Source organism: Gopherus evgoodei, chromosome 11, assembly GCF_007399415.2.
Source record: "Gopherus evgoodei ecotype Sinaloan lineage chromosome 11, rGopEvg1_v1.p, whole genome shotgun sequence".
NCBI classification, from domain to species: domain Eukaryota; kingdom Metazoa; phylum Chordata; order Testudines; family Testudinidae; genus Gopherus; species Gopherus evgoodei.
The window spans coordinates 34,229,800-34,243,862 of record NC_044332.1 but is presented as its reverse complement, the minus strand read 5'-3'; the positions used below and the strand labels follow the sequence as shown (position 1 = coordinate 34,243,862).

General features: G+C 41.2%; 1 protein-coding gene across 4 annotated transcripts in view; it reads right to left on the bottom strand.

Annotated features, from left to right (window-relative positions):
• CERKL (ceramide kinase like) overlaps positions 1–13,452 on the bottom strand; it is a 102,269-nt gene extending 88,817 nt beyond the window's left edge. For all 4 annotated transcript variants that reach the window (XM_030580059.1, XM_030580062.1, XM_030580061.1 and 1 more), the window contains exon 1: positions 12,993–13,452. In XM_030580059.1, the coding sequence (XP_030435919.1) occupies positions 12,993–13,341 (349 nt within the window). In that variant the 5' untranslated portion in view covers positions 13,342–13,452. The remainder of the gene's footprint in view (positions 1–12,992) is intronic.
• Between the last annotated feature and the right edge of the window lie 611 nt (positions 13,453–14,063).

Here is a 14,063-nt window from a genome sequence, read left to right as displayed (position 1 = left end):
CCCCCCAGTTCATTTAAAAAAAAGAATTTTCATTAGGTATATTTTTTCCATTTCAGCTACATCACAACAATTAATATAAATGAAAAAAAACACCCTACAATAACCCTATTTTAAATACAATAAAGATATGTCACTACGTCTTTTTCCATAGAACTCTATGTATTCCTTTTAATGTTTTTATAACTACTAGTGTATGTTTATGTTTTTAAAAGTTCACATTCAGGTACAATATTGCAAAACAGCATTATATTCAGTCATAAGTATTTACTGCTGATACCTTTAACTTTGTCATTTGTATGGCAAATTTTTGTTTTTCTATGAATCAGTCTGTACTCTATAAAGATTTGTTTCCAGGATACATGCAATTGTGCTGAGCATAACATCTGTTGCTTTGCATTTCCAGAGCTTTAGAAAACCTGGCTAAGCACACTTTCCTACACTCACTTGAGTATATGAACTGACAGAAAAGATATATAGTCATAGTTCAAATAAACCAACAGTGACAACTAATTTCATACTGAAAGCCATTTAAGTAACTAGCTATTTATGTAGCCTAAATAGACAAAAGCCAGGAAAATCAGAGTCAGGGATCTAATTCTGTTTATAAACTGCCTTATTTGTTTAGGAATTGCAACACATACACATACATGATTTCCATGTGATAAACTGCAGAACCATGTGGCAAGTATATTTATATGCACCTTTTTCTACCTCACCCAAACACATATTCTTACATTCTAAACTCAAACTGCTTCAGAAAGTGGACTGAATAATTAAAATTACACATATAAAAATAAATTTAAAAAAAATACTGCCATAGAATTGTTCCCTGCTTCTCTCCTCTGAACTGTGGAATATCTCCCCATTCCCCCAAAAGTTATCCCCACCCCAAGTCCACTGATCAGCAAGATTCAGTCCTATACCAGTTCTGAGGTCTTCTGCATATACACACTTTCTCCTTTTATACTGTGTTACTTCATGATCTTGCAGGGCTAGAAACAAGACCTTTGCACTACTGTAAAGAGGTTATTCTCAAATTTTCAAAGGAACCTAGCACTCACTCCCAGTTTAGGAAGTCCCATGAGAGCCTTTGAAATTGCAACCTGTTTTGAGTATATAAAAGGTATTTTAGGATGGCTTTAATGGTTTTTATGGCTCACTCTGAGCACTGTAACAATTTGGTTAATGGGACTCAATCCTGCAAGGTATTGAACATTCTGGCATTAATATTAGCAAAGCTCTGAAGTATATGTGGCTCAAGTGTTCTGCACCATACAGTATAAAACCCAAAGTAAGACACTAGGCTTCATAAGCAACTGTATATAAAAATGTCCAAATAATTTTTATAAATAATCTCTAAACATTTGTAAAGCACTATTAAATAGGTGGCACTGCAGAATATATCTTGTTGCGGGGCAGCAAAAGGGTTATGAATACTCATTCAATTGGAAAGATATATGTAACTCCTATCTCTGCCACTCGTGAATAACAGGTCCCTCCCAAAAATCATATTGAAAAAATGATGTCATCCTACCACACTGTGTTCTCCTTCTGTTTCAATATTAGAATATATATATTACAGATAGATGTATGTGAGATCACAGTTGCTAAAGTCAGAACTGCCTGAACTTATATCAAGGCCAGCGTCACGTGACCAGGATGTGGGCAGTCATGTCTAATGGTTGGAATAGGAGTCATGTCTAACGGTCAGAGCAGGAGTTAGTAGTCAGAAATTGAAGCCCAGACTTAGCACCAGAGTGAGCCCAGGGTCAAAACCAGAATCTGCGTATGACCACACAGCAAAGAAAAACAGGCACCTGGCCCGTGCCAGCCAACTTGGGCTCTCTGGGCTCGGGCTGCGGGATTGTTTCATTGTTGTGTAGACTTCTGCACTCAGGCTGAAGCCTAAACTCTGGAACCCTCCCAGCTTGGAAGGTTCTAGAGCCCAGGTTCCAGCCCAAGTCTGGAGGCCTACACAGCAATGAAACAGCCCTGCAGCCTGAGCCCAGAAAGCCCGAGTTGGTTGGCACAAGCCAGCCAAGGATTTTTCTTTGCCATGTAGACTACCCTCAGAGGCCAGAGCCAAGGATCAGAGTTGAAGTCAGAGGTCAGGAATCTGAGCCACGGGTCAGAAATTGGTTACCTGGAGTGAGGAAAGACAGGCACAGGAGTGATCACAGCTGTGGGTGACAATTTGAGCAGCCACTGAACTGCTGCTGGGCTTAAGAGCTGCTCTGCTGACTCCTCCAACCAATCAGACAGTGTGTAGCAGATCAGGCAGTCTACTATAAGCCAGCTGTGCTTGTTATGTTGCCCAGAGACTGGCTCTGTTGCAGGCCCTGCATCCAGAAAACTCAAGAATGAGTTAAAGTGTGATTGGTATAACACTATACCCTTTCACCAGGCTCTCTACTTTAGCTATTACAGAATTTCACTCTGTGGTGGCATTGGAGTCAGTGAGACTGCTTGTTCTTGGGGATGTCAATATTCTCTTAAAGGAGTGCTCTTGTGAGATGGGAATATATACAAGCCCAAGGACTGATGAGACTCATGTGGCTGCAATGCATACATCTTTCCATCTATTCTGAAAGATAGATCATTTTATGAGAAAAACAGTGGCAAGTTGTTCCAGTGAAGGTTCAGAAAGAAATGCAGAAATATGATGACAAATATATGATTTAACATCATTTGATTTAAAACCACGCAGTGTGTTCTGATGTCCTGGCTGCGAATAATATGCCTACGAAGTTCCAACTTCATGACTTGAAGATTTTGGAGAAAAAAGTCAGACAGTTTGGCTGAACATTTTTCATGTATGTCAGAGAGGGAGCCCCACTCCCGTTTTACATAGAGAGAAATGTTTAGAGCAGACAAGAGAAGAGGCTACCGGATCCACAACATATAGCTAACGTCCCTGCAACCAGTCCAAAAGTTGGGAGTATGGATATTGCTGCCTCCAGCTCTCCTACACATTATCCATGTAAATCCCAGTTATTCAGGAAGTATGCGGATGAAAGGAATACCATCTTAAGAGAAATATTAGGGCATAAGTTCTCATCCTGAAGGGTCTCGACCATCCTACCATTCTTTATGGTTAGATGGAAGCGGGTCCCAAAACCATTAAGAAAGGGGTTCCAAAACTTTCTCTTGTAACATAATGTCACAGTATGAAAAGGGCTGAGAACCACTGTATTAGGGGATGCAAATACACTACCTGACTAGTAAAGATATAGAGATACCAATTAAAAGACGGTGTTTTATTCACTTATTTTAAATAACAGAGCTGCACTGCAAAATACAGCGATCCTGAGAGGATTTTTTAAAGTTTCATTTATAATCCACTTCACGCTTGCACTCACTGTCATGATATGCCAGAACACAATTAGCTCAGAACTTTGACAGCTAATATCTGTGGAACAGAAATCAATTTAGAAAGGATCCCATAATGAAATTCTGTATGAGTCCTACCGACAATTGACAAAAAGGTTAAATTCTAAAAGGAAACAGCAGATACCACTACAAAACTAACAGATGTTCTTCGGGGTCATCTGCACAAAAACATAGGCATATGTGAAAGAAATCTGACACTCTCATGAAACCAGTTGGTCTCTAAAATAATAGCAGCTCCTTATGGCAATATGATAATATATGTATCAAATACTCAACACATTATGTTGCAACAGTATGTGCAGATAAAAAAAAAACCCACACAAAAGTAGTAGAAATGGGGGCCAGTATGTTGAGAGAAAAATACAAGTTGTATGATCCATCAAGGTTAAAATACAGCTTAAAGAGAACACAAGAATGCATATTATTCAGAGTTCACAGAATTTTCAGATATTTACTTTTGTTTGTAAATACTTCTGGTGTGAATAAAAATATTTTTAAGGACTGTGGTTAATAAAAATAAAGTCTGTTTTCCAAAAGACAAAAAGTTGCAATCACTGCAATTTGCATCAATGAAACAGCAAGCAAACAAGATTTCTTCTATGTCTATTGATTACTTCTCTTGTTTTCTAGTGCAAACATACTTAGATATTATTTCCTGTTTTGTAATGTATATTGTTAACAAATAAAACATGCCTATATTACAGGAAGATAAACTTAAGGGTGAACACAATGAACCCAAAAGCAGATGCACCATTTCCCAATCATTCTTTTTACTACTGTTTTGTACAGTACACTCAAACTACTCAATCTGAAAATTTATAACGGGAATGCACCAAATGAAAAAATGCAGATTGGCCAACACAGAAGTTTTTTGGACGTATTTGGAGGGAAAAAAATAGAGTTAAAAAAGAAGAAAATTACACAAAAAAACATACTCAGGAGATTTTTAATTTTACGTGTGAGGAACAGACTTATCAGTACAGAAGTAAGTTTGAAAATATTACAACTCACATCAGTAACCTGGTCAGAATGAAAGTGACAGTAAAAGTTAAAGTATAGGCACACAGAAGGGCCAGGGCTTCAATAAGCCTAAGAACTAAAATCCCTAGCACTGAATGATATGGCATTAAGAAATATTTGGAAATAGCTAAGAAACAAATCCATTCATGTGAATCTGACTGGCTTCATCATCAGAGTTATGAACTACCTGAATTTAAAGCTTCTATCATGGAGTCAGAAACACAACCTACTTGTTAGCTATAAGACTTCAGGTAAGACACTGTTGAACTCAATGGAGATGTAATGAATATAATCAAGGGTAAATTTTGGCCCATAGGTTTTTTTAAATAATGAACATAATGGAAGAAAGATTGATTAGCATGTCAGAAAAATTCTCCTCCAAATTCAAAAGATAAATGCATTAGTTTGCTGCAATTGAAGTGAAACTAACTCCTCCCCTCCCAACCAACTATCTGAAGATGTCGGCCTTGGTAGCACAATACGGACCGGGGGAGGAAGGGGGCAGGAATACTTGGAAAAAAAGAGCAAAGCTTTCTCACTTACAAATAAAGTAGCAACTTGTACTGCAATATTTGAGTTTATCTACACAGGCTGGTAATTGCCTATGTCCTTGATCCTATGCTATTCCAGTAAGGTTCACAGTTCAACCAAGAGAGCATCAGAGGGTGAAATCCTGATTGTATTGAAGTTAATGGCAAAATTGTGACTTATTTCAGTGGGAACAGGATTTCACCCAGGATTTCTTCAAACGGTTTTGAAATGCTGATAAACATATTTTGACAAAAACTGAAGGGCCAAAACACACTCTATACAAAGCAAAATTATCCAACAATGAACTCACATTCTGGCTCTCGACATACTTATTATTGATATTCTCCACCCTTATATGCACACACAAAAACTCACAAAAGTACCACCAGTGGCAAGTCATGACTTCAACTAGTGTAACAACTAGAGTATCTGTTGTATCAATCAGGCAAGGTACTAACAACTTCAACAGGACTTTATTTTTCCAGTGGAATCCTCTGTACCAAACTGCTGCTGCACCTTCTGTAACTCTCACTCAGCCTCCTCAACTCCTCCCTCCTCCTTCCTGTCCTTTCAGACTCCTAACAGCCAGTGCTCCCAGTTCTAATAATTACAAGCACATCTAAACACCACAGTATCTTTCCATTTACAGTGTTTACAGATAGTTAAGTCTAATAATTCCTTAGTGCAGAAAAACACTCATTTTAAGATTTGTCCAAGATTTAAATTTCATAAAAACAAAGGGGAGGCATTTGGAGTGGGGAGGAGGAGTTGTTGTTTTAAACTTAAGTCCAACAGAACTATTTCTATGTTTTGAAAAAATTCCAATAAATTAGAGTTCCCTTGCATTGTTTGAAATCCAAATATTATGAGTGCACGACTGTTTGAAATCCAAATAGCATAGGACCCCAACCTTGCATGCCCTTATCACATGCTTACTTTAAAACTTAAAGCACTTAAATTTAAAGCATCAGAGGGTAGCTGTGTTAGTCTGGATCTGTAAAAGCAGCAAAGAATCCTGTGGCACCTTATAGACTAACAGACGTTTTGGAGCATGAGCTTTCGTGGGTGAATACCCACTTCCTCAGATGCATCTGAGGAAGTGGGTATTCACCCACGAAAGCTCATGCTCCAAAACGTCTGTTAGTCTATAAGGTGCCACAGGATTCTTTGCTGCTTTTAAATTTAAAGCATGAATATTCCCAACTGCTTAACTTAAGCACACGTATGTTTGTAGGGCCAGGGTCTAATACAGAAATTTGTATTTATATTTTTTTTCATTTTTCTCTCTCTCTTGCCTGTATGCATAAAATTGTAATGCATGCACAATCTAGACACAAGCACCAGCATGCACTCAAAGTTTATTAATTCTACTCAATTTCTGCTCCCACACTTAAGAGAATCAAAGAAGTAAAGCCTGGAAATGGCAAAAGATAACAAAAGATGAAAATTTGTCTTAAAATTTATCAGCACATTCCATCTTATAAAAATAAGATCATAAATTAATGTTCATGTGCAGAAAGAAGCAGATGAATATTTATACATTATTAAACAAAAAGGACATACATAAGGCATACTAATATAAAATCATGTTTTGTTTCTCTCAAGAAATAGCTGAGTCTTAAAAGTTTAGAATGTGTGAAAGTGCTAAAGATATTCAGATAATTTTAAAAATTAAAATTAAACCATGTAATACAAAGCTGACTGTCAGATGTATCTAGTATTACTCATTTTTATGTCCACCGCTTGAATACATTATGACATTTGTATTTGGACACCAGATAACCCACTAGTTCAAATATTAAAGAAAATGTTCTCTGTATATCAGCAGCCGAATCAAAAGCTTCTAATTTGAACTAATAACTTTACAAATTGTGAATTACTGAAGGGCCATTTTTGGTGTTACTCCTGTTTCCATTATTCTTGACTACGCGATAGACTGCCAGATGTCTTACCTTAATGTCCTGAACAGACTACTGGTATCTATTTCACCCACATCTGTTCCTAAATAGCTTTGGCAGCAGACTACTATGTACTTGGAATTAATTCTAAGTCATTTATTACTTAAGGACTTACTCTTTTGTTGTTGTTTTGATATTTCATTTTTCTTCCTATTATGCTTTTAAAAACATTCCTTTACAGATTTTTAAAAGCTTTCTACAAACACATGTTGTTCAGTATTATAGAAAAGATTTGCTTTGAGCTCTCCAGGTATTTTAGTCACATGCTAACATAAATTATTTGATTTGTGTCTAGTGACTTATGCAAATGCATGCTTTATCTTGGAGACCCAGAACTCAACCCATGCTAGCAAGCACCCAGTTCTGATACTTGAAGAGTGCTTCCACACATTTATAGATGTGTCCAGAGGTCTTCAAGAATGAAGAAATATGCCAAAATTATCTTTAGTAATCAGAAGGCCCCACATCTACAGATACTGAAAGTTTTAGACCCAGGGCCAATATTAAATCAGTTGGCAATCTCTGTCCATTTCCTAGGTGACAAGCATCTGCATCATAAATCAACACCAAAATTATCACAAATTTAAATTCTTGTTGGCAGTCTCAAGAAAGAGGCTCAAGAATGAAACTGACATAAAGAATAAAGTCCTTTTTCAATCACAAAGAGTCTTCCCAGGATAGGGAAAAGATATATTGGGAGAACAGCCCAGGGAAACTTGCCATTCCTCGTGCTGCAGCTATTCTAATATGCAAGTGAGTCCCATTTCCAGTGCTGTTAATCCAGTATCTTTCATAAATATTAAAATTTCACTTTATCTGTTCGTTACTTTTTTCCAACAAAACCTATTATAAATCTTTAAAGTTTTCAAATAACCACACACAACTAATTTTTAAATCTATTCTTCAACTAGTTTTTTCTTTTCTGATTCTGAAGTGCTGCTCAGGCGTGAGCAGCTATACTATATCAAGTTACATATTGATCAGCATTAGAAAAAAAAAAACTTTCCCCCTCTTTCTTCATCAGTTATTTTCCCTGATGTGGTAACACCAGTATTGACAAATAGGCGAGCCCTCCTTTTCTCAGTCAGGAAAGTAACAGCCAAACTGGGCAGGGCACCTCATTTTACCTCCTCCATCAACAGACAATTTCCAGAGTTGGGGAAAAATTATGGTTAGCCCACACTATCCTGATTAGTCATTTTGTCAGAGCCCAGTTTTCCACTGCAACATCCTGAGAGGGTGTCCATACAGGTGCTACTACATCACTAAAATCAACTGACAAGGTAAAAAATCTGATTTTCTGTTATGCCTATCAGTATGGAAAAATGGATCTGACTAGCAGTAACCAAGAAGACAGAGTAACTATGGAGAACCTAAGAAAGGATAGGCTAAAGTGACAGGAGAGAAGACGACAAGATGGCCAGAGACACAACCCCATTCTCCAGATATCCCTAAACCTCTAACTGCCAGAAGCTGAGACTGTACAAGGCAGGTCACTGATCACTTGAAATTTCCCTGAAGCATTTGGCACTGACCACTGTCAGGAGACAGGATACTGAGCTATCATTGATCTGACCCAATATGGTCATTATTATGGTCTTAGAAACAGACCAATGAAGCCCATTGAGAACTGACCACTTCCTGAGGACAGCAGCCCTGGGGCTAACATGAAAGGCTCCCTTCACTTCAGGAAAGAAAGACTAAGTTTTCAATGGATATCCAGGAAATGCCATTAGGCCTCTTATCTGGTCTCGTGTTTATGTTAGAAGTTGGTCAGTAAGATTTCCTAGCTAAGGTGGACGGCTGGGACCACATCGGGGACAAAACTGGAACATACTTGGAGAACTACTTTTTCATAAGTTATAAGTCAGAACTGCAAGTTCTTTGACTCTCTGGGCTGAGGTGACTGATAGCAGAAAAACTGCTTTCCCCAAACAAATGTAGAGTGGCAAGATGAGTTCAAACAGAGGACACTTAGCAGTAAGTTTAGGCTCCAAAGGCAAATGGGTAACTTAACAAGTGGCCTAAAGTAAGATCAACCAACCCTATAGTTAAATGAAGTGCACGTCTGCTGGGGGGGGAAAAATGGTTACTAACCTTTTGCAACTGTTATTTGTCAAGATGTGTTACACATGTCCATTTCACTCTTGGTGTGCATACGCCCCATGCAGAATTGCTAGACATTTTTCTCTCAGTAGTACACGTCAAGGTGGCTGCAGAGCCCTCTGCTGATGCGTGCCAATGAGTGCCAGTACAGAAGGCCCAGCTGCTCCCAAGTTCCCTCAGTCCCTTCTTGACAGACAACTCTGGTGTAGGACAACAAGTCATGGAATGGACATGTGCAACATATATCAAACAACAGCAGTTACAAAAGGTTAGTAACCATTTTTTCTTCTGTGAGTGATTGCACTTGTGCATTCCACTCTTGGTGACTTACAAGCTGTAATGTAGGAGGAGGGATTGGAGTTCATGTACACACATATTGGAGTACAACTCATCCAAATTTAGCATGCTCTCTGGAGTACTCAGCAGAAGCATAATGGGATGAGAAGGTATTAACTGAAGACCAGGTTGTCATTTTCCAAACGTCCTGGAAAAGGACTTGCATAAGGAACACCATTGAGGCCGCCTGTGATCCTGTAGAACATGGCGTCAGTTTGCCCAATGGGGAAATGCCTGCCAGATCATAACAAACACATGCAAAAAGTTATCCAAGACAAAATTATTTGTGAACAGATCATGAGACCTTTCATTCTGTCTGCTGGGCCATGAACAGTTGGGTTAACAAATGAAACTAGACCTGTCTATGTAGAACGCCAACTCTCTTCTAATGTGTAGTTCGCAGATGTTACTCCTCTTTATTGACATGTGATTTGGGGTAAAACATAGGTAAATAAATTAACTGTTTAATATGACAGTTAGATACCACTTCAGAGAGAAATCTCAGATGAGACCGCAAGTACGCCTTATCCTTAAAAAGGATTGTATAAGGTGGTCTAGATGTCAGAGCACACAGTTCAGCCACTCTTCTGGCTGAAGCACTAGCTATCAGAAAAGCCACCTTTAGAGGTAGGTGTAATAAGGAACTAGAGGCTCAAACAATGGCCCTTGAGCCTCAACAAAATTAGATTCAAGTGCCAGGGTAATGGGTTTCCTTATTTGAAGGTAAAATCTTTCCAGCCCTTCACATCATTAGAAAATATAGAACAGTTATCCACATGCAGAAGGAAAGCTGATACTGCTGCCAATTGGACCTTGACAGACCTGTTTTAGGTGCAAGAGATTATCCAGTATATCCTGGTTAAAGAACTGACACAACCAAATAGGAAAACGCCTCTATTTTGACATGTAAAAAGCTCTGATACTTTTAACAATGCCCTGAGCAACACTCCTCCCTACAATTTATCCATAGAGCCTACAAGCTGCTAAATGAAGAGCCCGTAAGTTTGGATGGAGCAGTCAACCATGATCTGAAGAGATCAAGTCTGGGTGTAATGGGAGTGAAATTGGAGCTGCCAATGACAGATCCAATAAAGGGGAGGCCATGCTGGGGCTATTAATATAACTTAGGCCTGGTCCTGTTTGATCTTTAGCAGCACTCTGTGTAGGAGTGGGACGGTGGGAAAAGTGTAGTACAGCTTGTTTGTCCAGGGCAGCAGGAAAGTATTTGTGATGGAACCAGGACTGTGGCCTTGTAAGGAGCATTTCCTATCAGCCTTCTTTGCAAACAGGTCTATCTGGGCAGTCCCCCACTGTGAGAAATTCATCTTGCAACATCCGGGTGAGGAGACCACTCATGCTGGCTTGGAAATTATCTGCTTAGGTGATCCACTGGCTCATTCTGCACCCTTGTACGGTAAGAGGCTTTGAGACTCACACCGCAAGTTCAGTCAACGTTCCATAGGTGAACTGCTTCCTGACAAAGCAGGAGGGAGTGAGCTCCCCACTGCCTGTTGAGGTAAAACAAACATTGCCACAGTGTTGTCTGTAAGAACAAACAGGCTTTTTCCCTGGACACGAAATAGGAAGACCTGACAGGTGAGGCAGACAGCCCTTAGCTCTCTGACATTGATATGAAGATAGGACATCCTTGAGGACCACAAACCTTGAGTTCAGAGGGGACCCAGATGAGCTCCCCATCACTGGGCAGATGTGTTCGTCACCAGTGTCAGCAAAGGCTGACAGTGGACAAAGGAAACTCCCACACAAACACTGAAGGGGTCTGTCCACTAATCTAGTGAAGTTAGTACTCACAAGGGCACCATGTTCAGATGGTGATGATTTGGTGAATAAGCAGAGGCCAGACAACTTTGAAGAGTCCTGAGATGCAGCCTGGCATATTGGACTACATGTGTGCACAGACACATGCCCCAGGAGTCTCATACAGCTTTGAGCTGTTGTGATTGGGGGAACCCTGAGAAACAGGATTATTTGGTGGCATTACCAGGTCTCAAACTTCTTCTTTTTTTTTTTTTTTTTTTTTTTTTTTTTTTACAGCTGAACACAAAATTCCTTTGGTATAGCTTTTGAGTATGCATGAGTTGGCTATGCCACAGCAATCATCTGATTACAGTAGCATGGATTTTGTGCCATTTCTCTCATACAATAAGCACCTTTCTGCATTTATTAAACATACCATTTGCTTTCTGCTAGAGAGCCAGCTCTAAAAGAGAAGTACAGTAGAGTACCACTGTGGACATACTGGAGAAGATGTGAGCAGAGATTATGATTTAGCAATTGCTGAAAGAGCCAGGTTGCTGGAAAAACAAACATTTTTCTGTAACTCTGAACTGAGAGCACGTGGATATTTGAAAGTTTTCCTTTTGTAAAATCTTTTGTAAAACAGGTTTTGTTTTACTCAATCAAGTCCTTTTCAACACTTTGCTCACTGAAGACTGTTTTATCGAGACAACTTTCTGGAGCTTAATTTCTTTTGCTGTTGCCTTTAAAATTGCATCACAGTTAACATCAAGGAGTTTGGCACAAAACCCTGAGATAAAGATGCTGAGCTAAATCCTGTTGCTTTACTCACACTAGAAATATGAAGAACTACTCAGCTAAGTGAAGCAGGATTTGATCCACAAGCCTCACCCTGAAACTTAGACACATCTCACAAGAAATTATTATACATCATATATACAGCTGTCATTTAGATTAAAATGCAAAATACTGATGCTGCAGAATCAATAAAAATCCTCTTACTATTCTGTCTATGGCTAAAAGTTATAAGACACACTATTTCATGCTTCCATAGTGTTTATATACTATAATAATGACAAACTGCCCAGAGATTCATTGCTTTAGGTTTGAGATCCTGATAACCTTATTTAATTAAATTATTCACTTTTATTGCTGGCACAGATTTAAAGTGAAGAGAGATGCCAGTAATTATCTCTTTTAACTAATTTACTGTAATCCTGTTTTAAGTAAACTTTCAATTTCCATAAACTGATTTGTAAGGCGGAACCACAGAAAAAGCCCTCTTGTACTAGAAATTCAGCAGTTTTGTTCTGAAAATTTCATCTGAGGCTTGTTGTCCCCCTTCCATAGGTAAAATCTGTGGTCTGGCAGAAAAGGAAATAGCCACAGGAGCATAAAGTGATACTGGTCCAAAAACTGAACACAACGGTTTGGCCCTCTCCAGAAGGGGCAAGTGGCACTTTAGCCGTGATTTAGTTGTTACAGTGACTTGATATGTATGTAGCCAACATACTCTGGCAACTACCTCCTCCCTCTGCTGCTCTCTGCCCTGTGGCTACCCAGTCCCTTGCATGCATCTCTGATCCCTCCCTGCCTGAACTAGCCTCAATCAGTTTAGCTAGTGTTCAAAACAAGACCAACTAAAGGGGCAGAACAGTGGCGATGCACAGTCCCCCATGCGCCATCAGGGTGGGTGGAGCCAGGCTGGGACGGTGCTTGGGGCTGGATCGTCTCCGCTAACAAGTTGAAGACTTATCAGTCACTTTTGATTGGAGGGGGGGACTATGCCAGCCCCAAAATCGCCTTCCCCTTGACAGGCACATTGAAGGCTGCTGGGGATGCACTGGTCCGCAGCAGGGTCCGCCTCCCTCCCCACCAGCTCCCCTCACTCACCCCCACGACTCTCGGGCCGGATGGGGCTCCACCGGAGCTGCCTGGCGCTGAGCACCACGTCGCAGCTCCTCTTCCCGATCTGGAAAATGCCCCTGAGGAGCGGCTCCTCCTCGCCCCCGGCCGCCTCCTCCCCGCGCGGGGGGTCTCTGTCCAAGGGGGCCGCCCCCCGCCTCTCCTCCTCCCACCGCGGCCCCATCGAGGAGGAGGAGGAGGAAGAAGAAGTGGTGGTGGCAGCAATCCCCTGCCCAGCCGAGGCTTCCACCCTGCTCCCCGGCGGCGAAGGGTCCTCCCCCAGCTCTGGCCACGCTTCTCTCCTGGGGCGGGGGAAGGGGATCTCGGCCCCCAGCATGGCGGCGCCACCGTCCAAGCCAAGCTGAAGCGAGAGACTCTCCGCGTCCCGGCTGCTGCCAAGGCAGCGGCTCCTCCCCCACTCCCACCCTGGGAGAGGCTGCGAGCCGGGGTGGAGGGAGTCGGGCGGGTGAGCGCTCACACGCAGGCGCGCGCCCTCCAGCCGTGCCCGTTAACGGCCGTCCATACAGTGGCGCGCGGAACGCCGGGTGGAGCCGTTACTCAGCCGCTGGGTCCCTGTCGCCACAGACCCGGCTCCTCAGGGGAGGAAAGGGCTGGATCCGGCTGCTCCCGGCGGCGTGGTGCCGAGGTCGCTGGGCCGGAGCGCGTGCGAAGCCTTTAGGGCGCTGTTAATAGGATCAGGCCTTTACTGCGAGCTTGCCCAGGTTGTCTGGAGAGGCTGGATCCCACCACGCAGCAGTCAAGGGGATCAGCCCCTCGCACCCCTGTACAGGTGTTGCTAATGTTCGCTATTTTACCTCTACGTTGAGGTTTTCACTCAACTTGCTAAAATCACTCGGAACGACATGGTATCACTTAGAGGTGCTGTGGTGGTATAATATGGTAACGCCTTGTTACACAGAGAGATCTGAGCATCATGGTCGTGTGTAATGCCTCTCTCAACAAAAGCTAGGGCTGGAGTGACTGTTTTCTTTCTGGTAGTTACATGGCAGGGAATTTGTAAACTTGTTTTCCTAAATCAATAAATAGCAAACCGCTCTC